Here is a 27,726-nt window from a genome sequence, read left to right as displayed (position 1 = left end):
TCTGTACTAAGAACACAGAAATCAGATTCTCCTGGCTCTCCAGCAAGAGCTGCCCAGCCCAGGCTCCACTAGGCCAAGACTTATCAGGCAATCTGTTCTCTGCCCTGTCCCCGCCTGAGCTCTACTCTTACAGTGACCACCTCTCTCTCCTTTGCAGGAGCCTGGGTCAACGCGTCAGTGATTCGAGTAAGAATCAAGGTCCTGTAGCCACAGAGCCAGACAAGGATCAAGGTTCTGTGGTACCAGGCCTTCTGAAAGGTCAAGGTCCTATGGTCCAAGAGCCTCTGAAGAAGCAAGGTTCTGTGGTCCCAGGGCCTCCGAAGGATCTAGGTCCCATGATCCTGTTACCAGTCAAGGATCAAGATCACATGGTCCCTGAGCCTTTAAAGAATGAAAGCCCTGTTATCTCAGCACCAGTCAAGGACCAAGGTCCCTCGGTCCCAGTTCCTCCAAAGAATCAAATTCCTATGGTTCCAGCAAGAGCTAACGATCAAGATTCTGTGGTACCAGAGTCTCTGAAGGATCAAAGTCCTAGGGTTCCTGAGCCTGTGAAGAATCAATCTCCTGTGATCCCAGTACCTGTCAAGGATGAAGGTCCCATGATCCCAGCAGCTGTCAAGGATCAAGGTCCCATGATCCCAGCACCTGTCAAGGATCAAGGTCCCGTGGTCCCAGCACCTGTCAAGGATCAAGGTCCCGTGGTCTCAGCACCTGTCAAGGATCAAGGTCCCGTGGTCTCAGCACCTGTCAAGGATCAAGGTCTCGTGGTCTCAGCACCTGTCAAGGATCAAGGTCCCGTGGTCTCAGCACCTGTCAAGGATCAAGGTCCCGTGGTCTCAGCACCTGTCAAGGATCAAGGTCCCATGGTCTCAGCACCTGTCAAGGATCAAGGTCCTATGGTCTCAGCACCTATCAAGGATCAAAGTCCCATGGTCCCAGAGCATCCAAAGGATCAAAGTCCCATGGTCACAGCACCCATAAAGAATCAAGGTTCCATGGTCTTTGAGCTTATAAAGAATCAAGGTTCCATGGTCTCAGGGCCAGTCAAGGATCGAGATGTTGTGGTCCCAGAGCATGCAAAGGTTCACGATTCTGCTGTTGTGGCACCTGTAAAGAATCAAAGTCCTGTGGTCCCCAAGTCTGTGAAGACTCAAGACCCCATTCTCCCAGTACTAGTTAAGGATCAAGGGCCCGTGGTCCTACAGCCTCCAAAGAATCAAGGTCCTATAGTCCCTGAACCTCTGAAGAATCAAGTTCCTATAATCCCGGTGCCTCTGAAGGATCAAGATCCTCTGGTGCCAGCACCAGCAAAGGACCAAGTTCCTGCAGTCCCTGAACCTCTGAAGACTCAAGGTCCCAGGGACCCTCAGCTACCTACTGTCTCACCCCTACCCCGAGTCATGATCCCCACTGTCCCCCATACGGAATACATTGAGAGCTCCCCTTGACACTCACCCCTTGACATGCCAGTGAAGGAGCTGACAGTGAGAGTGCTCCCCTCCCAGGGGCAGTGAAGACACATATTTAATCTGCATGAAACATGTACAGTAGTCTTGCTGGAATCTAATAAAAGTGGTCCCTCTGGTTCAGCAATGTTTCTCTCTGGCTCTGTTGGGCAGGGGTGCATTTGTGTGAATAGGTGTGCATGCCATTACACTCAAAAGTGGGCATGTCAGGCTCTGCATTCATCCATATGGACCAGAGGGGTCCTGTGAGTTGTCAGCATGAGACGGGAATGGGTAGGCGATGCCAGGTTGAAACAGGACCCCATCACAGAGGTGGGCAGGATAAGGCAAGGGTCAGATACAATGACAGCCTCACAGGAGGTGCCAGATCCCAGCAGGCTGAGCTCTGGGTGGCTGAATTGAAGCCTGAAGATGAAACAGGAACAGGGACTCGCCTGGCCCAGGGGAATTCTGGATGACAGTTGTTTGCCAAGAGCTCAGCCTTAAAGCTCATACAGGGCTCACACTTCTTGAGGAAACCAGGCCTCCGATCACAGGTCTCAGGACACTGTAGATCCTAACATCTGCTGATCCTCATTCAATATCCATGACAGCTCAACCGAGGAGCTTCTTAAAAATATGCCTAGGGCCAGGAGTGGTGGCTCATGCCTGTAATCCCAGCACTTTGGGAGGCTGAGGTGGGTGGATCACCTGAGGTCAGGAGTTTAAGACCAGTCTGGCCAACATGGTAAAACCCTGTCTCTACTAAAAATAAAAAAAATTAGACAGGTGTGGTGGCAGACACCTATAATCCCAACTACTCAGGAGGCTGAGGAAGGTGAATTGCTTGAATCTAGGAGGTGGAGATTGCAGTGAGTCAAGATCGTGCCACTGCACTCCAGCCTGGCTCCAGCCTGGGCAACAGAGTGGTCTCAAAAAAACAAACAAAAAATGTGTGTGTCTGTGTGTGTGTGTGTGTACACACACATAGATATCTGAAGTCTCCATTCATTTATCTGTGCAGCAAGCTTGTCCTTAGTATGCACTTTGTGCCAGGCTCAGTGCTGAGGACTGGGTCAGTCACTAGGGGAAAGAATATTATGACAATAAAACGTGGTATGGGATGAGGCCCTAGGACAAGTCAAGGCCTGGCTTTGAGAAGACAGTGAGGAGAAAACACCTGGTGAGGGTGGCCAGGAAGACTTCCTGGAGAAAGCGGCTGTGGAGTTCTGATGGGGTCTAAGCAGTCCAGACAGGGCAGCACAGGTGTCGCTGAGGACTGGGTAATGCTCCCTCCGGAAGTCCTTGAATGAAAGGAATCTGGTTTCCATGAAGACTTGACCAAGGGTATGGCAGGCCTCTGGGGTGGAAAACTGGGATGAGGCAGGGGTGATCCATTTTCTGAATTCCAGGAAGCCAGGGGAAGTGGGGGCCAGTCCTGTGGCTGTGAGTGTGGTGCTGACAGGCTGAGGAACAGCCACAGCCAGGCTTTGGAGAGGAAAGCTGGGAGCTGCCAGCGGCCCCGGGCTCAGCCTCAGTCAGAGATGGGTCCTGCCGGGATGCCACTGGTGTGGGCCACAAGACCATGTGGTAGCCTCCCTTTCAAAGCCCAGAGCCCCAAGGAGCTGGCTCCACCTATTGCCCCCACTGAAGCTGGCTCCCAAGGAATACTGCTACCCCTTTCAAAGGAGCTCAGCTCAGTTCTTACAGGAAAATCATCAGAGGAAGTACAGTACCGAGGACCCCTCAAGAGTCTAGTTTTCTAAGCAAGCCTTCCCCATCCAACTGGCCCCAAGCCTGCCTACACACACACACACACACACACAAACAGAGAGAGAGAGAGAGAGAGAGAGACAGAGACAGAGACAGAGACAGAGACAGGTTTCTTCACAGTGAGGTTGGCTTTTTTGGCCCAACACAAAAGTAGCCCTCAGAGCTTATGCCATGTGAGCTCCAATAGTCAGGGATCTGAAGGTAAGACAAGGTCACACTGAAGCCAAAGAATTGGGTACGGAGGCTGTGCTGGTTGGCTCGAACTTATAATCCCAGCTACTTGGGAAGCCCAGGCGGGTGGATTATTTGAGGTCAGGAAGTCAAGACCAGCCTGGCCAACATGATGAAACCCCGACTCTACTAAAAATACAAAAATTAGCTGGACGTAGTGGCAGGCGCCTGTAATCGCAGCTACTCAGGAGGCTGAGGCACGAGAATCCCTTGAACCTGGGAGACAGAGATTGCAGTGAGCCAAGATCTTGCCATTGGACTCCAGCCTCGGCGATAGAGTGAGACCCAGTCTCAAAAAAAAGGAAAAAAATTGCGTGTGGACACCTTCCACCTCCTCCCAGTCCTTCCTCTGACCGACATACCAGGCCCCAAGACACACACGCTTCCACAGGCCACGCAGACCGTGGTGCCCCCTGAGGGCCTCAGGGACACCCAGGGACAGATGTCCAGGCCACTGGCTCCCAGGGCTTGACCTCTGAAGGGACAGGGCCTGGGAGCCAGCTGCCCCGGGGCTGGGGGGAGGATGGTCACAAGCCCCACTTGGAGAATGCTGCGCTCCCTCAGAGAGTGTGAGAATGGAAAGAGAAGTGGGCCCAGTTCCAAGCGCTGGGGACTTAAGATGTCAGAAGAGAACAGCCCAGAAAAAACTGAGAGGGGCCGGCCCGGAGCTATAAGGAGGAACCAGGCGCCTGTGGTGCCTGCAGTGATTCCATCAGAAGACAGTGAGGCCGGGTGGAAAGCCGGGAGCGCTGGCGCAGATGAGGACTGCGGGGTGGCCGCTAGATCTGGCAGCTTCTGCTTTGAGCCCAGGGCCAGCCCCTCAACTTCATTTGCAAGCCGGTCCTGACGATGAGAGATCGGAGCCTCTGAGCCGCAGGCCTTCCCCGCTCTGTCCAGTCCAGCCCTCCACTACCGAGAAAGAAGGCCCAGTGGGGGAGGAGGGGCTCTGGGTCCCCACCCTGGGCTGGGACAGGGAGGGCGGGAGCGCACCCTACTCTCCTGGCCCTTCTCAAAGGCAGTCTGTACTCGCGGCCTAGCTCCTCCCTGAGGCCGCCATTTCCTAGCCCCCAGCGCTGTCCCCGTCCGAACCCCTCCCCCCTCCTCCCCCCCTCCCCCCTCTTCCCTCCTCGCTGCGGGGCCTCACTAAGCAGGGGCGACTGCAACTCCCCCGCAGGCCGCAGGCTCCCGCGCCCCTGCTGCAGTCGCCTGGGGAGGGGCGAGGACGGCCCGGAGGCGGCGCGGAAAGGGAAGGCTTCCCGTCCGGCCCAAGGGCGCGGCCCACGCCTGGAACCTGGTGGCCCGACCCGAGAGCCCCACCCCGAAGATGCCCAGGCTCGGGAGGGCGTCTGCACCCACAGAGCCCCGCTACCCGGGCTCTCGGCTCGGAAACAGCAGCTCCCCCGCAGCCCCGCCCACGCGCACAGTCCCCGCCCTCACGCTCACCCCGGCCCCACCCCGGCCCCACCCCAGGCTCTAGCTCCGCCGCCTGGGCGCCCTGGCCCCGCGGGACCTTGGGAAGCGGGATCGGGCCAGTGAGAAAGACGGTGCCCTGGCGAGGGTGGGCGAAAGAGGCCCCGGGACCTGCGCGGCGCAGAGCCTGCGCTCCGCCTACCCGCCTGGGGCCGCTGAAAGGCCTGGCTGGGAGACCCTTTTCGGGAGCTGGGCGGAGGCCTCGCTGGAGCCCCCGGAGGCTGGTCTGGGGAAAGGCCGCGATGTAACTCCTCACATCATAGCCCCACCCGTGATTTCTGCCGGCGCCCCGCATCGCCGGGGCACCTTGTGACATATGGGGGGGGGAGGCGGTCTCTGTGGACAAGGGACAGGTGCCATGTCGGACCAGAGCGACACTTTCGGGAGTCTGCCGCAGGGTGGATGGGTGGTCTAGAGGAAGGGGTGGGAGGGCACTCGGGTTGACCCAGTTCTCAGCCAGAAACCGGGAAATCCTTTTTAGTACCAATCTCCGACCCTCTGCTTCCAATCCCTCACTAAGACCTGTCTGCTCTTCCTGCTAAATAGCAAATCTGCCCACTTTTCTCTGTCTCTGTGGCTTCTTACCTCATACATCTTGCAATCTGTAATTCAGTCTATGCATCACAACGTGGCACTTGGGTGTAAGCAATGCCATGTCTTTATTTTGGTAAATCTCATTAAATACACTGGGAGCCCCCTCCTCTCATTGCCAGGGTTGGCAGGAAATCTGATATTAGTCATTTTCCTGGAGCCTTATCCTGTCTTTGGGACTGGTCACAATTCCAGAAGGCTCAAGCCATCCTAAGAAGAATCACTATGGCTTCCCTGGGCCCAAGCCAGGGGGCGCTGGCAGCCCCTCTCCTTCTCCCTAGGGCTTGGCTGGGGAGCTCCCAAAGCCTGCCCAGGTTGTGGTATTTCTATGCAGTTTGCCCAGGCACTCCTGCAGCCTCAGCATCTGAGCCCATCCCTCACAGACCCTGCAACCCAGGCTGCAGACGCTTGGCCTTCTGCACACCTTCATTCCCATAGGCAAGCCACTCCACCCCTCATCCATCAAAGCATCTGAACTTTCATTCTCTCTCCACCTTGGGCCATCAGTTCAATCCTCTGCTGGATGTGGTGGTGCATGCCTGTAGTTCCAGCTACTTGGGAGACTGAGGCTTCAGCCCAAGAGCTTAAGTCTGCAGTGAGCTCTGATCATTCCACTGTGCTCAAGAGCCCATCTCTTGGGGCGGTGGGGGGGACAATGACAAACATCCTCTATGGGCTTGATTCTGGTTCTGGGTGGGCCGGGACGCCACCATTTTACATTCCCACCTGCAATGTAAGAGGTTTCCAGTTTCTCCACATCCTCACCAACACTTGTTATTGCCCATCTTTTTCATGTAGTAGTAATTTCTTTGCATTGTTCCCAATCTTATGTTTTTTTTTTACATACCAATTGGTATCTGATAAATATGGGTAGATATTTATTGTTGTGTGGATGAATGGGAATCCAGGAAACAGCTTGTTTGGCAGGAGGATGGACTCAATTTGGTGTCCAGGAGATGCCTGGACATGGTGGTCTGAGCCTGGGAAAGGGGTCTGGGCTGAAGGCGGAGATGGAGACCTCATTGAAATGTGAGCATCACCAGCCCACAGAAGGTAGAAAGGCCATGAGAGAGGGCGAGTTTACCCAGCAACAGTGTGGAAAGTGAGAGATGGATGGGGTCAGGACAGAGCGCTGGGAAACACCCACATTCAGGGGACAGGCAGAGGAAGGAGCCCCAAAGTGGAGGGTGCCCTAAAGCAGCAGAGGAGTCAGAGGAAAACTAGAAAGGAAGGTCACCTTGGGGAAGGCGTCAAGGATGAAGTAGTCAGCCGGGTTAGAGACCATAATGGCTTCCCTACAATATGGATTTAGAGTCCATTGAAAGACATGGGGAAAATGTCATTACATATTGAAGTTTTGTGATGCATACTATTATATAATTGTGTGTATGTTGTAATTTTTTCCCTAGGTATGAAATTAATTTTTTTTTTAAGTAGCAATGAAGAGACACTGACCTTGGCAATTGCAGACTCTCTGGAGTGGAAGAAACAGAAGCCCGATTTCAGTGAAAGGGGATAAGAAATCAAGTGTGTTTTCATACCTGATACCTAATTTACTAACATCTCATTTAGCAATCACTGAGCACATACACCCCAAGTATCCCTGAGAAAAGAGCACATTGTGTGTACAGGCATTAATTACCTTCACTATCCCTTGGTGCCTCCCACACTGGGACCACTGTCAGCTAGCAGTGAGCCAAGAGTCCTTCCTCAAAAGGAGGAAAACTGCTTCCTCGGAGCACCAGGCTTCACTCCTAAATCATAGATACTCCACTGTGATTCTCCTATCAGAGTTTGCCATGGGTTCAAATACCGTCCCATCTGCTGCAGACACTTGAACCACCTTGGGATCGGGATCAGCTGGGCTACCAGGGCCATGTGGCAGAACTGCTTGCCTTTCATTCTGGACCACCTGGAAACCTTCCTTTTCTCTGGGCCCCACTCCAACCTGGCAGCCTTATAGGTTACTCAGTAACTTATAAGGATCAGAGAAACACACCAATACATGTTGCCTCTAAAATACATAGAAGCCCAAGAAGTGTTGTGCTTATTACCAGCAAGAGGCAGAAAGCCCAGCAAATTGTCTTTCACTTTGCAGGGTCTTTCCCTGCATGATCCAGGACACTGAACACGCAGGAACTCCACTTGAGTGGCAGGCCCCTATGTTCTCATGGGATTCACTTTCCATTCTCAGACACACTTGTGTCTTACTGATGCATCTGAAGTACGCACTGCTTCTCTCTCTCCCAATCCAGCAACATAGTATCATCAATATAGTGGACAAATATAATGGCCTGTGATTCAGGAGGATGATCAAAATCCACATAGACAGAAAACCAAAACTTGAAAACTTCAACAGAAAACCAGAGACTGGAGGAGTTTCAAGACAAGATGAGAAAGGTGTACAGCTATCCCTGCCAAGAGAAAGAAAACTGCTAAGGGGACTGTCTACAGAGGACAAGAAAAATAATTTATCAGATAGTTTCACGTCAAGTGAAAAAAAAATTATAGTTCCCATAAAAAGACCAAGCCTGGAATAATAGCATCTGCGACTGAGCTCGCCACCTGAGTCAGCTTACGGTAATGCACTGTCATTCTCCAAGACCCGTGCCTTTTGCACAGACCAAATAGATGAGCTAAAGGAAGTGTGACAGAAATCACCGTTGCATCTTTCAAGTCTTTGATGGTGACACAAGTTCCTGTGATTCCCCAGAGTTTATTATTGACATATTATTTTGGTAAAAAGGGGGAGTTTGAGGGGCTTCCACTTGATCATTTTGCCATAATGACCTTTATTCCACAGGTCTGGAGGCTCATGTGTGAATTCTACCTGTAATTCCAATTATATATCATGCAAGTAAAAATAATAATAATAATAATTGCAGAATGGGCTCAGGGTCCCACTGCACTTGTGTCAAAACTCCAATTATTACCTGACCCATCTGAGCCTCTACATAGCAACTTTCCATGTCTTCAAGAATTAACAACATTAAATAGACTTAACATCCACTAATCCCTGAAATATCTGAGTATTTTCCTTTCACAGAGCACAATTCTCTGGTTAATGGCCCAGGACCTTTTGCAGAAGGCTGAAAGAATGACTCACAGTACATATCTCTGGTGCTATTGAAGAGGCTTTTCTGAAGGGTACCAGCCTCTCTTTCGTTCTAGGGACTTTGGGTGAGAAGTTGAGATCTCGTGGCTCAATTCAGGCTTCCACTTGCCAGCTCTGGAGGGTTTGTGTTTGTCTGTTGGTTGGTTGTTTTGTTTTGTTGTTTCTGTTATAGAGATTAAGTGGGGCTGGGTATGGTGGCTCATGCCTGTAATCTCAGCACTTTGGGAGGCTGAGGTGGGTGGATCACTTGAGGTTAGGAGTTCAAGACCAGCCCGGTCAACATGGTGAAACCCTGTTTCTACTAATAATACAAAAATTCACTGGGCATAGTGGCACATGCCTGTAATCCCAGCTACTTGGGAGACTGAGGCAGGAGAATCGCTTGAACCCAGGAGGTGAAGGTTGCAGTGAGCCGAGATCATGCCATTGTACTCCAGCCTGGGCGATAGAGCGGCTCCATCTCAAAAAAACAAAACAAAAAAATAAACGAGATTAGGAAGACCTTAAGGGCTGCCTGTCTGTTTGGTCTCTTTGGTCCAATTTGGCCCTTGATTGATCAGCCTTTGCTGAAGACATCTGTGGTCAGAACATGCTGATTGCCACCTGAGGTCTGATTTCCTAGGCAGTCGAGTGCTGCTTGCCCTCTGCTCCCCTGGGGTCCCATCATTTCCACTGAAATCATGGCCTCCGTTTCTATGACAGCATCTCCCAGCAGTACGCCCCACCCACAGAGAACAAGTGCTGCATCACACTTCAAAGGTGCTCCCCTCACCCACGTGTTTCTGGGTGCCTTGGTGAAGGGAGCGTCTTCCAGGTTCTACAAGAGGAAGTTAGGCATGTGGAGCGTAGCCAAGGAGAGTGAGTGGGTCACATGGGAACAGTCACCTCAACATTCCTCCCTCCCTTAGTCTTTGGATTGCATCTTCTATATTAAACAAGGAACTTCTGGCATCTCGATTTCAATTAGCAGAGGCCTTGATTGAATACAGGAGTCAGTCAACCACTCCAAGCTAAGCAAACAAAACCACTCCTAGCTGCTCACACCAGCACATTGAATCTAGAATCTCAGGTAAATGTACCTATATTAATAAATTCAGCCCAGTGAAAATCATTTTCCTCCCTCCCTAGACTAGCACCCATAGAAAACATTCTTATATGTTATCCAGATTTTTGCTGATGTAAGTTAGTAAAATCTTACAGTTCTTTTGATGTGTGTGCTGCCTTCTCCCAGACGACTCGGGAATTAGGCAGGCAAGGATCTAACCCATTACGGAGCTGGAGACAATGTGGCTCGGACATGAAGAGAACTGGCCTCCCCTTAGGTGACAGATGCCCACCATATTTTGCTCCAGAAGCAGGGTCTAGTTTTCACCCCTTGAATCTGGGCTGGCCTCATGACTAGCTTTAACCAGGATGATGTATTATAAGTGACATGATGCAAGCTGCAGAGCCCAGGCCTCAGATGGTTAGCTCTTGCCTCCATTCTCCCAGAATCCTGAGGCCACCATGCCATGAAGAAACCGGGAAGAAGGACATTGTGGACAGAGAGACTCAGCATCGGCCAACCCAAATATCCCAGCTGAGCCCGGCATCCAGTAATTGCAGTCATCTGAGCAAACCCAGACAATTAAGTCACTACATGTGGAGTGGCCTGTCACTCAGCAATAAATAACTAAAACACTGCAGGGTAACTTCCAAGACAGGGTCGTTGCAAGGTCTTCAGGCAGGGTGGCAGGAGCCTCCGCAGGCTGAGGAGCAGGGACTGCTTCTGCCACAAGGAGGTGCTGTGGAGTAGGGCTGGTGGGGGAGGCCTCTACATTGCCCAACTCTTTCCATATGACCACTGTCTCATCCTCACCGAGGTCAGTGCCCTAAGTTTCACCTGAGACAAAGCAGTACTGTGAATTCAATTGATAAACTGACAATGTAGTTTGGCAATGGCAGCATCAAATTCATGTTTTCAGAAGTCAGAAGGCCGGGCGTGGTGGCTCACCCCTGTAATCCCAGCACTTTGGGAGGCCAACGTGGGAGGATCACGAGGTCAAGAGATCGAGACCATCCTGGCCAACACGGTGAAACTCTGTCTCTACTAAAAATACAAAAATTAGCTGGGCATGGTGATGCATGCCTGTAGTCCCAGCTACTCGGGAGGCTGAGGCAAGAGACTCACTTGAACCTGGAAGTAAGCCGAGATTGCGCCACTGCACTCCAGCCTGGTGACAGAGCAAAACTCTGTCTCAAAAAAAAAAAAAAAAAGAAGTCAGAAAATGTGGCTCAGCGCACCCTCCTCTCCTGAGTCTCCCTGCTGAGCTTTTGACCTCTGCTTATACCAAGAGTGGGTAAATGGAGAAATGACATGGAAAAAAGAAAGGAAAAGAGCTGTCCACTTCTCAGCGTGCGTCTTTTAAATACAAAGCCACTTCCTTATTCTTGCTGGAGCAGCCAGGTGGGTCAGTGTGAACTGGGTGTCCCCGAGGGATGGGGCGCTGGAGACGACCATGTGGTGGAGCTGAGCAGACTGAGAGAAGTCACACTGAGGACACGGAAGAAAGATGGTAGCAAGATGCATGAAGGATGGTGTGTCTCCAGGGCACCTGGAGGGATACTGCTGTGTGTGTGTCACACTTCTGCCTAGGGGCCTGGGAGCTTCCCTGGGGGTGGTGGTACCCTTTGAAATAGGCCTTCAAGGATGTGGAGGACTCAACAGGCAGAGATGGGAGAGGCCTGGGACCAGGCAGAGGAGACAGCATGGGCAAACAGGAAAGGGAGATGGTGAGAATTGAGAGGGGCTGCAGAGGGAGTGGGAGTGGCAGGACAGAGGACTGGGAAACTGGGAGGGGTTGAGTGGCGAGGGCCATCTGCCCTGCCTCTAAGAACAGTCCCTGACCCGCTGTGTGCCTTATCACGTAGCAGTTCCATCCTCTGCCTCCTACTTCCACCCTCCTCACCGGCCCCTTCCCTGTGTTCCAGGGTCACCCTGCCCATCCCAACTGCTGTACCTCTGTTCCAGCTGTTCCTCGCATCTGGAATGCCTCTTTCCCTCTTGCCACCCAGCTCTAGCCCCTTCTTCCAGGAGTCTCCCCTGCTACTTCAGCCCCACCTGAACCCAAGGCACTGTGGCATCATGGAAAGGATCAGACTTGTCACAGCTGCAGAGAGGTGGGCTCAAATCCCAGCTCTGCTGTATGATCTTGAGTCACTACCTTCTCTTATTAGTAACTATTAATAATATTTATTGGCTATGTGTTTGCCAAGTACCACGGATTACCTCATTTAACTTTCACCACAAGCTTATGAGGTAAGTACTGTTATCATTTCCACCTTACTACTGAGGAAACTGAAGCTCAGAGAAGGTAAGTAACTGACCCAAGGTCACACAGCTAGGGAGTGGCAGAGCTGGGACACCCGTCAGGTCTGTCAGGCTCCAACACCTCTGCTGCTAAACACCACAGCTCCCTCTGGACTGCTTCCTTAGAATGAGCACTTATTAGGCACCTCCTGTGTGCCAGGCATTGTGCTAGGTGCGGGGATGCAGCAGGACACAGGCAGATGAGCGCGTGCTCTCGCGGAGGCCACAGCTGGAGTGTCGGGAGGACGACAAGCCCCATGCTGCAGGGGCAAAGATGGGTGACTGCTCCCTGCAAACTGTGGAGTCCGGAACTCACACACGTCAGTAACTTCTTCCTCCACAGCCAGGAGACCTGGGTTTCCATGTGGGCCAAGCTCTGCTATTGGCCTGCTGAGTGGCCTTGAGCTGGCCACTTTACCTCTGAGCCCCAGTTTTCTTGACCATAACATGGGGTAGGAATAGCTATGGAAGTCTGAAAATTGAATGAAATTGGCCAGGCGCGGTGGCTCACGCCTGTAATCCTAGCATTTTGGGAGGCCAAGGCAGGCGGATCACGAGGTCAGAAGTTTGAGACCAGCCTGACCAACATGGTGAAACCCTGTCTCTACTAAAAATACAAAAATTAGCTGGCTATGGTGGTGCACACCTGTAATCCCAGCTACTCAGGAGCCTGAGGCAGGAGAATCGCTTGAACCCAGGAGGCGGATGTTGCAATGAGCCAAGATCACACCACTGCACTCTAGCCTGGGCAACAGATCGAGACTCCGTATCAAAAAAAGAAAGAAGGAAAATTAAATGAAATCATACATGGCATGCCGGGCACACAGTAGGCACTCAGGAGAAGGCAAACCCGCATCTCCCCACTTGCATCCACATCTGGGACCCACACAATCCAACGGGTTCATTATTTCACGAGTCTTTAACAAGCACCAAGGTGAGAATGACAGGGTGATCCCTCCAATGGCCTCCAGGCGGCAGGAAAGCGCCACACAGGGCAGTCACGGGCCACAGGGCAGCAACACTGGCTGGCCCAACCTCTAGCCCCCACCCCATCCCTAAGTCGCCCACCTCCGCCACCTGCACTGCCGCTCCCACACCAGCAACCCCAGTCCTCACTGATGGGTGTTTGAGATGCAGCAGCACAGACCTCTTATCCCCCGCCTCACCTGAGTCGGGAGGGAGGAGCGTGGCCTCAAGGCACCCTTTGGGTCGTCCCCTTGGTGGCCCCCACACCCAGGCCTGGCTTATTTCACTGCCCATTCCCACTTGGTGTGGGAGCTGTCACAGGCTGAACTTCAGGGCCAGGTGGCCTGGGTTCCAGGAGGCCTCTCCTGCCCTTCCTGTGCAGTGAAGCAACTACCCAACCGATCAGGATCGAGTCTCAGCTCTGCCCACACTGACTGTGCGGCCTCAGGCAGCTCACTTAACCTCTCAGCCTGTTACCTCACCTGTAAAATGGGATAATCCCTACCTAGCCAAGCTGTTAGGAAGCTTGGATAAAATTGTACATATCAAGTACTTGTAACACAGGAGGAGCAAAACACAAAGGAGTACCAGCTGGTTTCACTAAAAGCATCATTCTGATCCAGAAATGCCTACTTCCCCTTTAAGGCAGCCCACATGCCACCTCCTCCTGGGAGCCTTCCTTCGTCTGCCTAGGCAGTCATGGCTTCCTCCTCTGGACTCCCAAAGCCCTGGAAAAGGCCCTTCTAGAACGGCCCTTTCACTCAGCAAATGTTTTAATGCCTTGTATATGCATGACGCTAAATCTAGGTGCAGGACTTGCAGCAATAGACAGCCACGGACCCTATCTTCATGGAGCTTCCATTCCAGGAGGGGAGGCAGGCAGGGAAGTCGTAAGTGGGTCATTTCATAGTGCTGAGGCATCAGTAAAGTGAGGAAACATGGTAGAGAAACTGAGATGGGAGAGGGACTGGTTATGTGGGGTAGCCAGGGAAGGCCTCTCTGAGCAGACAACATTTAAGCTGAATCCTGGATAACAAATAGCAACCCTGCAAACATCTAGAACTGCCTGTCAGGCAGAAAGGACAGCTAGTGCAAAGGCCCTGGGGCAGGGGGACAGGCATGACACACCTGGAACAAATGATCCAGGTGCCTGGAACACAGTGAGCACTGAGCACCCTGGTCCCTGTCCCTAAGTCTCCACCTCCAGACAACCCACTTGAAGAGAGAGATCTAAATGATTAAGCCGCAGCACACAAAGGCCCTGGGACTCAGCAGTCTTGCTGAAACTCCGTCCTGGCAATGACGGGAGTAAATCAGCTGGCCCTTCTGCGGACTTATGTACCTCTTGGTGGCTACTGCTGGATTGCTCAGCCAGGTAAGGGGTCCCTCCCTGAACCAACAACCCCAGGTCACAATCTTTGGCAGAAGAAAGCTGGAAGTGCCCAGAGAGAAAAATGACCTGCGCAAGGTTAGATGACAGCAGGCAGCAGAGACGGGGCTCTAGCCCAGTATCCTTTGCTCCTCCACCTCCCTGGCCCCTGGCCCCATCCTGTGCATCCCTCTCCCTCCCTGAGGTGTGGTGTCAGGAGCCCTAAGGGCCATGAGGCATCCAACTGGAGGACTGTTGGGGGCCTCCTCCCCTGCTATAGATCCAACACTTTGGGCCACCTAAGGGCAAGGATCCCCACAAGCTCCTTCCTTCCAAAGTCCACCCTAAAGCCAGGCAACTTACTAAATGTGTGCCTGAGTTTGTACCTGTGGCCTTGGATGTGGCATAAGTTAGCTTGGAATGAAAGCCTAGGGGAGCTGGGCATAGTTCTGGCTCATACCCATAGTCCTCCCTGTAGTCCCAGCTACTGGGGAGGCTGAGGCAGGAGGTTCGCTTGAGCCCAAGAGCCTGAGTCCAGCCTGGGCAACATAGCAAGTCCCACCTCTAAAATAAGGGTAAAGAGCTGGGCGCGGTGGCTCATGCTTGTAATCCCAGCACTTTGGGAGGCTGAGGTGGGCAGATCACCTAAGGTCGGGAGTTCAAGACCAGCTTTACCAACATGGAGAAACCCCGTCTCTACTAAAAATACAAAATTAGCCAGGAGTGGTGGCACAAGCCTATAGTCCCAGTTACTTGGGAGGCTGAGGCAGGAGAATCGCTTGAACCCGGGAGGCAGGGGTTGCAGTGAGCCAAGATCGCACCATTGCACTCCAGCCTGGGCAATAAGAGCAAAACTGCATCTCAAAAAAAAAAGGATAAAGAAATAAAGGTGAAGGGGCTGAAGACTGGCTCCAGCTCCAGTGCTCTCATTCAGGCCCTGTAGCCACTTCTCCAGGGCTGCCAGAGCCAGAACCATTTCCCAGATCAGCATGGAGTGCACCTGCCACTTGGCACTGTCTGCACAGTGATCTGCCGGCATTCCAGGGCCTGATGTGAACCATCAGTATCGAGCCTGCCTTAACATGAGACCTTGTCCCCTGGGAAGAATGGTGTGAGAATCTCCTGATCCAATCTTCTTCCACGCTCCAACAAAATTTCATTGAAAAAGTTTTATTGAAAAAAAAAATTGTACAAATAAGTTCTTGGTTTGATAGCAACAAAGGCTCATGTTCCCCCTTCCCTCCCCATCTTTGAAGAACTAAAAAAGGAAGAAACAGAAACAAAAAGTCCATCCCTACGACGCCGGACATGATGCTTCTTGACCAGGGTCTGCCCAGAAGCCCCTCCTGTGAGCTCTTTCTCCGTCCGCCTCACTGGGGCCAGGCCATTCTGGGGGTGTCTGGTCCCAGGGGCTGCAGCACCTAGTTTTGTAGTTGGGAGAGGTTGGGATAGAGCTGGGGAGGCAGCTGAGGTGTTTTAGTGTCAGCGGAAGAGGGCTGGCTGACCCACCTGGCTCAATTTGGTCTCACAGGTGAGAAGGTACTTGGCTATAAATAGGAACACTGATTGAGGCAGGCTTGATCTGGGACTCTGGGGGCAGGCAGGATGACTATGGCCCAGGTCCCACAGGATGTGGAGTTTCTGGGCTCAGCATCATGGTATCTGGGGCGCACGTCCAAGCGGAGTGAATTCTAGCTGGGAAGGTCCGCTCAGGCACACGGGAACCCTGGTCTGTTTTTCCACCCCCACCCCATGGAGTATTCAAGACTGGTACCTCACCTCCCCCCAACCCCAATAGCACCCATGTGTCTCAGGAGCCTTCGGCTGCTTCCTGCCATCCTGTGTGCACCCTGAGGACCTATAACTCGTCTCGCATCTTGTCACCCTTAGGCCGGACCAGGCGCCCAATGAACAGCAGGGAGCCGCTCTGGGTGTCCCGCACCAGGAAGATGAAGGGGTGGTCGGCGTAGAACAGCTTGGGGTTGCGCAGCTCCTCACGCCCATAGATGTCTTGGTCAAAGGGGTTGCCATCTGTGTCCAACTCAAAGGCGGTGGCGTGGAACACGCTGGCCAGGTACAGGTCCTTCTTGCCTGACATGCGTGATAAGTCTGCCTTGTTCTTGTCAATGGCCTCGGTCAGGCCCAGCCCAGCCAGGTGTTTCTGTGGGAACAGGGGGGTGTGCCAGGTGAGGCCATGGCATGCCAGCCTCCTCCACCCTCACACCCTCCACACCATACCACCCTGACCGCTTCTCAGAGGAGAGAACCCCTCCTTGGCCACCTACTGTGTGCCACGCATGGTGCTGGGCACTTCAAACCACGCTTTCTCAGTTTTCACTGCAACGCTACAAGGGCTGCTAATCGCCACTTCACAGATGAGGAAGCTGAGACTCAGAAAAACAGTTGAACCCTGGATGACAGGGGTGGGACAACAGCCACTGGAGAAGGGGCTGGGGAAGGATCGGGACCAGGCTGGGGAGGGAGACAGTGACCCCTCTCCAGGAATTCCCAGCATCTACAGCACAGAGAATGTATCTCCGGCACTGCCCAGCTGCAGTGCAGGGACAGGCAGCATGGCACCACCCAGGCGCTTATCTGGAATGCCCATGTCCTGACCCCAGCCCAGACCCCCTGAGTCAGAATCTCCGGGAGTGGGCACGGATTCCTTCTCACAAACTCCCCAGGTGCTTTCTTAGCATACTCAAGTTTGAGAAATACTGATCAAGGACAGCTATGTCCACATCACTCTGGGCTTAAAACCTTTCCAGAGTGACAGGATGACTGGAATTTGCTTCAAAATAATCGGCTGCAGAGGGGAATTGGTGGGTAGAGATGGATCACTATTGGCCATGAGCCGACAATGCTTGCAGCTGGGTGATAGACACTTGCGGGTTATTACACTAATCTACTTTTAGTTTATGTTTCCAGTGTTCCATAGTAAAGTTAAAACACACACGTGCGTGCACACACACACACACCTTTCCACGGCTCTGCACAGCTCTTGGAAGCCAACCATAAGCTCTTTCACATATGACCTCTGCCTACCTGGCAGCCTCCAGCCACATCCCTTGGCACACCCACCCCACTCTCCAGACGGCCTCAGTGAGCAACTTATATCCTGGATGGCCATCCTGTCTCCCATTAGGGCTCTTTAGAAACTACTTCTTGGCTAGGCGTGGTGGCTTACGCCTATAATCCCAGCACTTTGGGAGGCCAAGGTGGGGGAATCACAAGGTCAGGAGTTCGAGACCAGCCTGGCCAACATGGTGAAACCTGTCTCTACTAAAAATACAAAAAATTAGTTGGGCATAGTGGTGGGCACCTGTAGTCCCAGCTACTCGGGAGGCTGAGGCAAGAGAATCGCTTGAACCCGGGAGGCAGAGGTTGCTGTGAGCCAAGATCATGCCACAGTACTCCAGCCTGGGTTACAGAGTGAGACGCCACCTCAAAAAAAAAAAAGAAACCACTTCTTTCAGGAAGGCTTCCCAAGCCCACAAGATGAGCGGTACCTCACTGGGCCTTCCTGTTACCAGTCTGGTGCTGCCTGTCTCTCCCACTTGGCTTGGAGCTCCCTGAGGGCAGGGCCCATGTCCAGGGCTCTCCCTGGCTCTCAGTGCAGGAGAGATGACAGTAAAGGGCTGCGGGCTGAGTGAATGGCAGCGTCCAGGGCCCAGGATTCTGCAGGATAACCTCCACCTCCCTTGCATAGCCTGAGGTCCTAAACCCAGGGGGTCCTGAGACAGGTATTCGAGGTAGGCCCAGCTCTTCCCACCCTGATGACCTCGCAAAGGTCATCCGCTTCGAATTTCCCAACTCAATCTACCCCATGGGCTGGGGGGTGCTGTCTCCACTGTGGGTTCCAGGAAGACACCAGAGGAACAAGGGGAGAAGGGGATGGGACAACAGCCACTGGAGAAGGGGCTGGGGAAGGATAAGGGCCAGGCCCAGGAGGGAGACAGTGACCCTCTCCAGGAACTCCCAGAGTCTACAGCACAGACCAGTACAAGCTCCATTTGTCCCTGGTTCGGTGCCTGAGCCCCATTTCATCTCCAGCTTTCTCTCTCCAAGCTCTCCAGGCAGCAAGTCTGAATCGATTCTGCCCGTGAGAACCATTTGTGGCATCCAAGGAAAGAATGACACAAAAGTTTCCTGTTTTGAGTAAGTCAAAAATCTCTCTCCCTTGATTGACAAAAAAGGCCACTATTATGTTTTTACCTTGAGGTCTAATTGCAACTCTGCCACTTATGGGCCTGGGGAACCTTAGGGAGTTACCTGCTGTTTCTCTGTGAGCCTCTGCCCACCACCCAGGGTAGTTGCGAGGGAGAATCTTGAGCATGTGTGTTAAGTTTCTGGCCACCTTAGAAGACCCATAGCTACCAGTCTTATTATTGCATGGTAGATAATCCTCCGGCTTGAACAACTTGTAACTGGGGGCACTTCAGACCTCAGAGGCAGTGCAGTGAGCGAGGGTTAGATCTGGTGCAAGATGTCTGAATTACTAGTTGTGTGACTTTGCACAGGTTACTTAACCTTTCTGAGCCTCAGTTTCCTCATCTCTAAGATGAAATTTATAGTCCCATCTAATAAAGTTGTTTTGAGGATTAAAAGAATTTAACACTTATAAAGTGCTTAGAAGAACGCCTAGCATACAGGAAGTGTTCCGTTATATTTAGCTGCTGGTATTATCATCATCTTCCCAAGAGCAGAGCCCACACCTCCTGCCCCAGCTTATCCCATCACAAAGCCCAGCACTGCCTGGACATCCAGGGGGACTCGGGACAGACCTGCTGAACTGGTGAGTGGGATCTCCCCCTGGCTCCACGCCCTGCAGGCCCCAGGGCTGGGCCACCCCTTACCTGCAGGTCGTGGGTCACCTCCACCACACCCTTGGGCAGGGAGATGGCGACAGCCTTCTTCTGCATCTTCCCCATCCAGATCTTCAGCTGTTCTTTGGTTAGCAGCTTTTCAAGGCGCTCGAGGGGCTCCACGTGGTGGGGCATGAGGATGATGAGGCTGGAGAGCTTATGGGCCAGGGGCATCTCCACGATTTGCAGCTTTTCCTTCTCGTCATCATAGTAGTTGTAGAGGCCTGGGAAAGGAGCGGAGAGGACATTGGGCACCCTGTGTGTAGAAGTGAGTGAGACCCCAAGTAGCCTTGGACCCCCACCCACCTTGACACCCTGCTCCTCCCAGCACCTACCTGTCCGATGCATCATCATGACACCCACAGTATAGGACCGAGTCACCATGAAGCCACGGTTGTCCACCATCTTGTGATGGAATTTCTCATCCCAGTGTGCTGTAGTTGGGGCAGAACACAGGGTCAGAGACACATGGCCGCCCCCAGACACAATCACAGCCCACCCCAGCTGCAGATCCTTGATTTATCCCTGCCACAGGTCTTTGCTCCATTATTTTGGGCCCAGCTGTAGCCCCCCTCCCTCTGAGTACCCAGCCCACAGAGTCCACGTTCCCAGTTTTGGGAAGGATCTTGGCCCCAGGACATGCCATCTGAGGATGTGGCTCCCTGCAGTCACTGCCTGGCTGCTCCCACATGGCAGAGAATTAATTCCACCCTAGCTCAGCCACCTCTATGGCCACCCCCAGCTCTGGCAATTGTCAGATATTTTGGAAACATGCTCTGAACTGGGCTTTCTTCCCTGCCTGGTACCTGAGGGACAGTTGTGCCCTGGGCAGGAAGTGCCCCATGACTACTCGTCATTTTTTTTTCTTCTTTTTTGAGACAAGGTCCTGCTCCGTCCCCCAGCTGGAGTGCAGTGGTGCAATCATGACACACTGCAGCCTTGAATTACCAGGCTCCAGCGATCCTCCTACCTCAGCCTCCAGAGTAGCTGGGATTACCAGCATGTGCCACCACACCTGGCTAATTTTTTGTAGAGATGGGGTTTCGCCATCTTACCTAGGCAGGCCTCGAATTCCTGCACTCATGTGATTCACCCTCCTTGGCCTCCCAAAGTGGTAGGATTACAAGTGTGAGCCACTAAGCTCAGCCCATTCTTCATTTTTTTCTGCAAGTTCTGTCTCCATGACCAGAAAATAACAACAAAAAATGCCTGAGAGTGGCCTGAATCCTGCCCTTGCTCACAGCCAGATCTGTGTTCCAGTCCAAGCTCAGTCACTGACTCTGGGAGACCTCACCTCTCCTAGTTAGGTCTCATTTGTAAAACCAGGGTTACTTTATCCTCACAGCAAACTGTGAGAATAGTCCTGTCTGTCTATGTAGGTACTCAAAAATATTGATTAACCCCATATCTAGTCTTCAACCGAAGACAGAGGCATCTGGGCCTGAGGCCTGGCTCTGCTTCCTCCTCTCTAAGCCTCAGTTTCCTCACTGTGAAATGAAAGTAACACTGCCTGTCCCCAAGGTTGCTTTAAGGATTCTGGGTCTTGGCTGGGCATGGTGGCTCACGGCTGTAATTCCAGCACTTTGGGAGGCTGAGGCCAGCAGATCACTTGAGGCCAGGAGTTTGAGACCAGCCTGGGCAACATGGCAAAACTCTGTCTCCACTAAAAATACAAAAATTAGCTGGGCATGGTGGTAGGCACCTATAATCCCAGCTACTCAGGAGGCTGAGGCAGGAGAATTGCTTGAACTCGGGAATCTGAGGCTGCAGTGGGCCATGATTATGCCACTGCACTCCAGCCTGGGTGACAGAGCGGCTCCAGCTCAAAATAAAAATAATTTTTTTTTTTTTTTTTGAGAAGGAGTTTCACTCTTGTTACCCAGGCTGGAGTGCAATGGCAGGATCTCGGCTCACCACAACCTCCGTCTCCTGGGTTCAGGCAATTCTCCTGCCTCAGCCTCCTGAGTAGCTAATTTTTTGTATTTTTAGTAGAGACAGGGTTTCACCATGTTGGCCAGGATGGTCTCGATCTCTTGACCTCGTGATCCACCCGCCTCGGCCTCCCAAAGTGCTGGGATTACAGGCGTGAGCCACCGCGCCCGGCCCAATAAAAATAATTTTTTTAAAAAGGAAGGATTCAAGTTCTTTCTCTAGCTCACTACGAGGCGAAATGGGTTACAAAATTTTATTCATTCCAGGATATACAAGGATGAGCACTTGGACGAAATTCGGTCGGAATACATTCCATGGAGTCCCTCTGGGATCTCGGCTCCCTGAATCATTCCTTTAGATGCTGCTACCCGTCTCTGAATCTAGTTTCCAGTCTGTACCAAAAGCTGAGTGACAGTCCTACTCCCTGGGTTTTACAGCATAAATGAGAGGCAGTGAAGGATGGAGTGCACAGAATGCTGTCCTAAGTCTTGTATGGGGGTCCTGGGAGGAAGAGGGGGAGGAGGACCCCTGAGCGCGCCCCCGACTCACGCTTGAAGAACATGGCGTTGACGAGCAGGGCGCCGTCCGTGCGCTCCACGTCCTTGGTGACCTCGGGCAGCTTGCCGTCGGTGGTCTGCGCGGCCCACTCGTTGATGGACTGCAGCGCACTGCGCTTGTCGCGGAAGTTGATCTTGGAGTGCTCGCAGTTGTAGTGCTGCTTGCTGCTGCGCACGAAGTCATCAGCGAAGCTCACCGAGCTGGGTCCGTACAGGCGGCTGCCCAGCTTCCAGGTCACGTTGCGCGCCGTGGAGTTGCTGAGTGAGCGCAGCAGCTCGCCCAGGCCGGCGTGCACCTCCTCATCACGCAGCTGCTCAGCGCTCAGCACTGCCTTGGCCTGCGACGCCGTGGTTGCCTTGCCACCCAGCGACACGAGCCCCAGCGATGATGCCACCACCACGGGCGACACCAGTATGTTCTCTACCGCCTGGTCCTTGGCCATAGCCTGGTACAGGCTGAAGGCCAGGCCGGCGCTGCGCTCAGCCAGCGTGGCCGCCTTTGGGCTCAGCTTCTCCGCGGTGCCAGGAGCTGCTGCGGCTGCAGGTTTCTTCACCTCGGCTGCCAGGGCCACCACCAGGAGGCAAAAAGCGCTGAGGAGCAGGAGGGAGCGCATGGCTGGGAGGTGATTTGCATGCACCAAGGTGGACCTGTGAGGGCTGCACAGACAGGGTGGCCTTGAAGCCCATGGCCTTCCTCCCCAACAACCACCCCCAGCCCTCTGGCTGCCACAAGTACCCTGGAGATGGGGACAAGAGAGCCCACAGTCCAGTAATCCCATACTTCACTCCGGGCTGCCAGCCTCTCAGAGACCTCTGTGACGTCTCCACCCAAAGCAGGGCTCCCAGTCAGTCACCACCAGACCACCTTATCGATTTCCTGCATCAGCCAGCCAACATTTCCACTTGTTTGTGTGTTTATTACATATCTATTTCTGCCCCTAAGTAGGCTGTGGCCTCCAGAAGGACAGAAAACCTAGCCAATCTGATTGCCACTATATCCCCCGTGCCTAGCACACAGTAGCCTCAGCTCTTCCTGAATAAAGCTAAAACAGGGTCACTTGGCCAGACCTGGGGTCCTCATCAGGTCAGCCCTGATCTCACATGACCCTAGGGGCCCTTTTCCAGTGAGAAAAAGCAGCAGCTAGGGCTGAGAGTCTGCAGGAAGCCCAGATGCCTGGGCAAGGAATGAGGGACAGAGCTGGAGGGCTGTCCCGCCCCCATGCCTTTCATTCTGTTCTGGGATGTTAATGAGTCACCGGTTGGTTCACTCATTAAATGGAGAGCTCAGATGCTCTGCTCTGCTGCCCCAAGGATAACCTTCAGAAGGCGTGTGTCCTATGTCCACTCGGCCTCAGTCTTCCTTTTCCAAGCTGAAGGGTCCAGGTCTCCATGCCCAAGGCCTCTGGGCAGGAACTTGGCATGCCCATCTGCTCACAGTGCCGCCACCCCCACCGTTTGGATGGGAAATCCCCAGGACAAAAGCTCCTGGAAAACTGACTCCTTTGAAGACTTGGTGGGGGTGGAGAGGAGTCTTCCTGACATAGCACAAGGACAGGATACTAGGGAAGGGGGTGAGTCACACAGCTCAATAGAGCAATGACCCCCTCCCCCATCACCAGAAGCTGGCCAGATGTGCACTCAGCCTCCAAGGAAGCTGGAGCCACGTCAGACTCCAATCTGCTCTCCCATCTGACAGCCACAGCCACACAGGCCATCTGCTCCACGGAGTCAGGGTTGCCCTCAGGCCTCCTCCCCAAGCCCCAGCAGTAGCAGCGGCCCCCAGGACAAGCCCCAGTCCCCTCTCTGGGGCCTCCAATTGGGACAGTCTCTGTTCCTGGGATACTTCCACACTCCCTCTCTTGCTTCAGGCCATTATCCCCCTCTACGTCATGCAACCCACAGGAGAGATGACAGGGCAAAGGGAAGGCTAGAAGGACCCCTGGTGGAGGCTGCGATTCCACTGCTCTGATAGATTCCGACTTGTGGTCATCCTTGAAGAAGACCGAGCATTTGAGATCCTGGTGGGAGACCCTCAGGACTCTGGCTGCACTGGATTTCTGTGAAGATTCTACTTTTGCCATCCCAAAAACCTGAACAGGTCCCCATCTCCCGGGACTGCCACCCTCCTCAGAGCTTTGAAGGTGCAGTACAAGAGAGGCAAAGGGCCCAAGGTGGGGAGAGGAGGGAAGGTCTGAAGATCTACAAATGCCTGGAAGGAGGTGGGAAATCTGAGTCTCACTTTAAAATGAAGGGAGGATCTTGGGGCCTAGAACACACCCCAGGACACCTATCTCCCGACCCTGGCTCCTTCCCTGCCAGAACTGGAGCCTCAAAGGCAGAGCGACCATATAATTTATTGCACAAACAAGGACACTTATGAAAGTAAAATGAGGACTAATTATTCTGCCAGGACAACAGACATATGGCCGCCATATTCAAAAGCCACCTCTGATCCAGACCAGTGATGCTGGAGCTCAGACCACAGCACAGGCCGCCAGCCTCCCTTCCCCGAGGAGGCAGCTGAAGAGCCCACTCCCAGCCATGCCACGTGGCAGGTACCATCTTGACAGCCCCCACCCCCACCAGCCAGAACCTCAAAGGACTGGGAGGGGCTTCCAAGCAAGCTCCAAATAACTGGTTTGGGATTCCTCAGGCAGCCCGCTAGGCTAGGCCCGCAGCAGCTTAGCACCAGCTTCTGGTGGTGACGTGGCAGGCAGGAGGCTGAAATATCTCCACAGGCCGGCAGAGGGGGGCTTCCAGCCTGGGAAGCAGGCCTGGTTCAGGTTCCAGGGGGTGCCACGCATTAGCCAGGGAACTCCAGGAGCCTTCTTTGGCCTTAGTTCCTTTCCCATCTGCACATGGATCTCTGAAGGGAGATGCCCGCTGGGGAGAAGGGTGGCCCGTTAAACCCAGCAGCAGGAACAGAGGAAGGCAAGTTACTGCAAGCAGGCCAGCCTCCCACAGCCCAGCCCATCTTGCCACAGAGAAATGCCAGCCCTCGGGCCAAGGTTAGCTGAGTCCCACAAAGAAAATACAAGATCGCCTAGCCAGGGCGGCGCCCGCAGCTAGCTGGACTGAGCAGGGTCTGGAAGGGCAGGAGAGGAGATGACGGGGGCCACCAGAGGGTCCCAAACACTTGAGGGGTCTAAAGTACCTGGAAACTGCCTCAGAGGGAGGTCAATGCCTGCCTTTTTCATTCTGAAAGAAAACAGAAGAGTGAGGAGGATGGGAGGCGGCAGAGGAGAGGTGGTAAGGAGGCCCCTGACGCAGAGGGAACAACCAGTTCCCGATCTATAGGGACCTTGGAGGTCAATCAGCTCACTGTTCAATGGGAGAAACTGAGGCCAGGGCAGGGGGCCACCCCAGGTCCCTCGGGATAAACAGGGGTCTGCCTTCCTAGCACAGGGCTCCCTCCTCTCAGAAGCACACGGAGGCCCTCCTGAGGGCTGCATCGGTGTCCTGTTACACAACCAGCACAAAAAAAAAACTCTGCTGGGAATCCCGGTGACAGAGGAGACAAAGGAGGGGACAGGAAGGGGGATGGGTACATAAACCATCTGAAGACAGAAGGGTGTGGCCCCGACTAGAATTCCATTGAACCAAAGCCCCCTCATTTTCCCCCAGGCCTCCAACCCGGCCCAGCAGCCCAGAGGGACCAGCCGGAAACCAGGAAGAGGAGGGGCTGGGACTCTGGGCCAGTCTGGAAGTGCATTCATTCTCCTTCCTCCTCTCCAGCCACCTCAGGAATGTCTCTAAGCTGGGGGGCAGGGAACCCCGGCCTCTGGAAGTGAGATCCTGCAGTTTAAACCCTGCGGTTACTCCGAGAACCCGGTGGCAGTGGGCAGGAGAGACTCAAATCCTCCTAGTCAGCCCCTTAATCCCCAGAGCTGAGCAGGCCCTGCTGACCCCTACTCCCTTTTTCCGAGGGGAGGGAGCCTCGCTGGCCAAGTCCTTCCTTTGGCTGCCATCACCTAGCTTCAAGCTACTGATCAGAAATTGAGCCACTGTCACCCACTTCTATCAGAGCACATGGACCCCGAGAGTCAAGACGATTTCACCTCTTTTCCCACCACCCTACTACCTTCAGAAGGCTGAGATGCCCTCAGCAAGCCTGTGAGGAGGCTGGGCCACTAATCACTGCTGCCCCTGGGTCTCAGCCCCAGAAGGGAAGGGGCCTGGAACTGCAAGGCCGGCCTGTCCTCCCTGTCCCTGCTGAAAGAGGCACCAGACCCCGTCTCCTTCCTCCTCCGTTTGTTCCGCAGAGGCTCTGCTCTCAGCCCCCAGCCCCCTTTACACAGCACCTACTAAAGGTCTCTGCCACCGCCACCTTCTAAGCGTCCCTGCGATTCTCCCCATTCCTCCGAGCGCACGGGCTCCCACCCTGGCTCGGATCTTTGCCCTAGCCCTCAGCTGGCTCCATCACCAGCTAGCCCTGGGCTCTCTATTCCAAACTCTCCAGCAGCCCCCAAAGTGCAGGGAACTCCAGTTTGCAGGCTCTGGCTTGGCCCCCAACCCCTGGCAGGCTCCCCTCGCCCCTCTCACTCCCTTGAGCACCCCCAGATTGCTCCGCGCTCCCGCAGGCCGCACGCGGGCGTCCCCCGCCCCTCACCTGGGTCGGGCTGGGCGGGCGCCGGGACGCGAGTCTCGCTCTCGAGCCGCGACACGATTCTACTCTTCGCCCGCTCCCCCGCTCCCGGTATCTATATATGGCAGTCCCCACCCCCTCCGGCCCGTCCCGAGAAACTTCTGGAAAGTTGGAAACGCTTCCGGAGGGCGCCCCAGCTCCGTCAAAAAAAAGCCAAAGACCTCCCCCAAACCTCCCGGCCCCTGCCCCTCCCTCTGCCGGCGCCTCCCGGCCCCTGGGTCCTACTGCCCCCCTCGGCGGCCTGGGCTGCGGGGCCCCGGGAGTCCCCATCGGGACCAGCGTGTCTTCGGAGTGCGAGTCTCCTCCCACCCCCCAGGCTCTCTGCAGGAGCCAGCCCACTCCTGACCGCACGTTCCTTCAGGCGCCCCTTTCCCCGCAGGGACCTTGCCCCGAGCAAAGCCATCGCCCCTTCTCCCCACTCTTCCCGATTTTCAAGCTGAAACATAATTGAGTTGGGGTGCACCCTTCTCCCTCTCAGGGGAGGTTGTCAGGCTTCGGAAGGCAGCGCCCTTTCTCCATGCTTGTTCATCCAAAAAATGTCAACCTCAGCGATGGCCAGAGGGAGAGGGAGAGGGATCAGACTAGCCCCGGTACCTGCCCGGCACTGGGTAAGTTCGAGTCTTGGAGTAATAGAGGCAGAGATGCCTAGGGAACATCAGGTGGTCTGGCTGGGCTTGGAGGGGTGCACAGAAAGAAAAACCTGGCTCCACTGAGCAAGGTGCTGTGTGACCCTAAGCAGGTTACTTTCCCTTTCTGGGCCTCTGTTCCCTTGGCTGTGAAATGTGGTGCTAAGTCATCCTTTGCTATTTTCCCCTCTCTCTCTCTCTCTTTCTCAATCCCTGTCACCTTGGCCCTCTCCCTATTGCAACCCCTCCCACAGGCCTCAGGTCTCACCGTCAATTCCTACCCCACCCTTGCAAACTGATAAGCTGCTTGACCTCTGAATTAAGCTAGGGTATTCATTACTGTTCTGGGTGCTGAGGACACAGCTGAGAGCTGAACAGAGTCCTTGCCCCGTGCGATGTCCATCAGAGGGGTATGTGCGGGTTAGTAGGGAACTCAGTGAGGCAGATTATTTAGGAAACCCCCCACGCCCCTTCCTCTTTAGTAGTTTAATGATAGATCTTGGATGGAGACAGTATGGAGACGAAGGGACAGGATAGGGACTCTTCATTCATTCATTCATTCATTCAGCAAACTGTGTGGAGCATCTTCTTTCTTCTAGGTGCATCCCTGGATCCTGGAGAGGAAAAAATCCCAGCACCCAGCAAATGAGTCAGTCACCTGGGTCCCTGCCCTCCATTAGTGGCTGTGGGGAAGCCTGGTGGATGTGACAAACCTCTCTGTTTGGGTAGGCTGCTGCTGCTCGGAGTCTTTTGAGTACAAGAACTGTGGGAAATCTCAGATCCCAAAAGCTT

General features: G+C 53.8%; 2 protein-coding genes across 4 annotated transcripts in view; one reads left to right on the top strand and one right to left on the bottom strand.

Annotated features, from left to right (window-relative positions):
- The window catches only part of MAP6 (microtubule associated protein 6), a 79,373-nt gene extending 77,784 nt beyond the window's left edge, over window positions 1-1,589 (top strand). Inside the window, exons 4-5 of the mRNA XM_064365302.1 lie at window positions 158-726; window positions 892-1,589. Coding sequence (XP_064221372.1) covers window positions 158-726; window positions 892-1,448 — 1,126 coding nt within the window. The 3' untranslated portion in view covers window positions 1,449-1,589. The remainder of the gene's footprint in view (window positions 1-157; window positions 727-891) is intronic.
- A 13,870-nt stretch (window positions 1,590-15,459) lies between these two features.
- On the bottom strand, window positions 15,460-26,357 carry SERPINH1 (serpin family H member 1). Of its 3 annotated transcripts, XM_012469646.2 has the most exons (6): window positions 26,273-26,357; window positions 24,818-24,861; window positions 21,656-22,320; window positions 19,510-19,608; window positions 19,166-19,398; window positions 15,460-16,470 (listed from the first exon to the last, which is right to left on the bottom strand). In XM_012469646.2, exons 3-6 carry the CDS (start codon window positions 22,275-22,277, stop codon window positions 16,168-16,170), a joined length of 1,257 nt encoding a protein of 418 aa, XP_012325069.1. In that variant the 5' UTR covers window positions 22,278-22,320; window positions 24,818-24,861; window positions 26,273-26,357; the 3' UTR covers window positions 15,460-16,167. The 3 variants fall into 3 exon arrangements, with proteins under 3 accessions (XP_012325069.1, XP_012325068.1, XP_064221371.1); XM_012469645.2 differs by lacking the exon at window positions 24,818-24,861; XM_064365301.1 differs by lacking the exons at window positions 24,818-24,861; window positions 26,273-26,357 and adding an exon at window positions 24,257-24,546.
- Window positions 26,358-27,726: the final 1,369 nt, after the last annotated feature.

This window comes from Aotus nancymaae, unplaced genomic scaffold, assembly GCF_030222135.1.
Source record: "Aotus nancymaae isolate 86718 unplaced genomic scaffold, 86718_ANA_hifiasm-v0.15.2.pri h1tg000059l, whole genome shotgun sequence".
NCBI classification, from domain to species: Eukaryota; Metazoa; Chordata; class Mammalia; order Primates; family Aotidae; genus Aotus; species Aotus nancymaae.
This window is presented reverse-complemented; position numbering and strand designations above follow the sequence as displayed.

What these genes read in the sequence shown, in the direction of transcription:
- SERPINH1 (XM_012469646.2), bottom strand. Translation starts at nt 22,277, where the DNA reads ATGCGCTCCCTCCTGCTCCTCAGCGCTTTTTGCCTCCTGGTGGTGGCC. An exon ending in CAACGCCATGTTCTTCAAGC is followed by an intron (nt 19,609 to 21,655) that starts GTGAGTCGGGGG and finishes CCCCAACTACAG; the next exon opens with CACACTGGGATGAGAAATTC. An exon ending in CATGATGATGCATCGGACAG is followed by an intron (nt 19,399 to 19,509) that starts GTAGGTGCTGGG and finishes CTCCTTTCCCAG; the next exon opens with GCCTCTACAACTACTATGAT.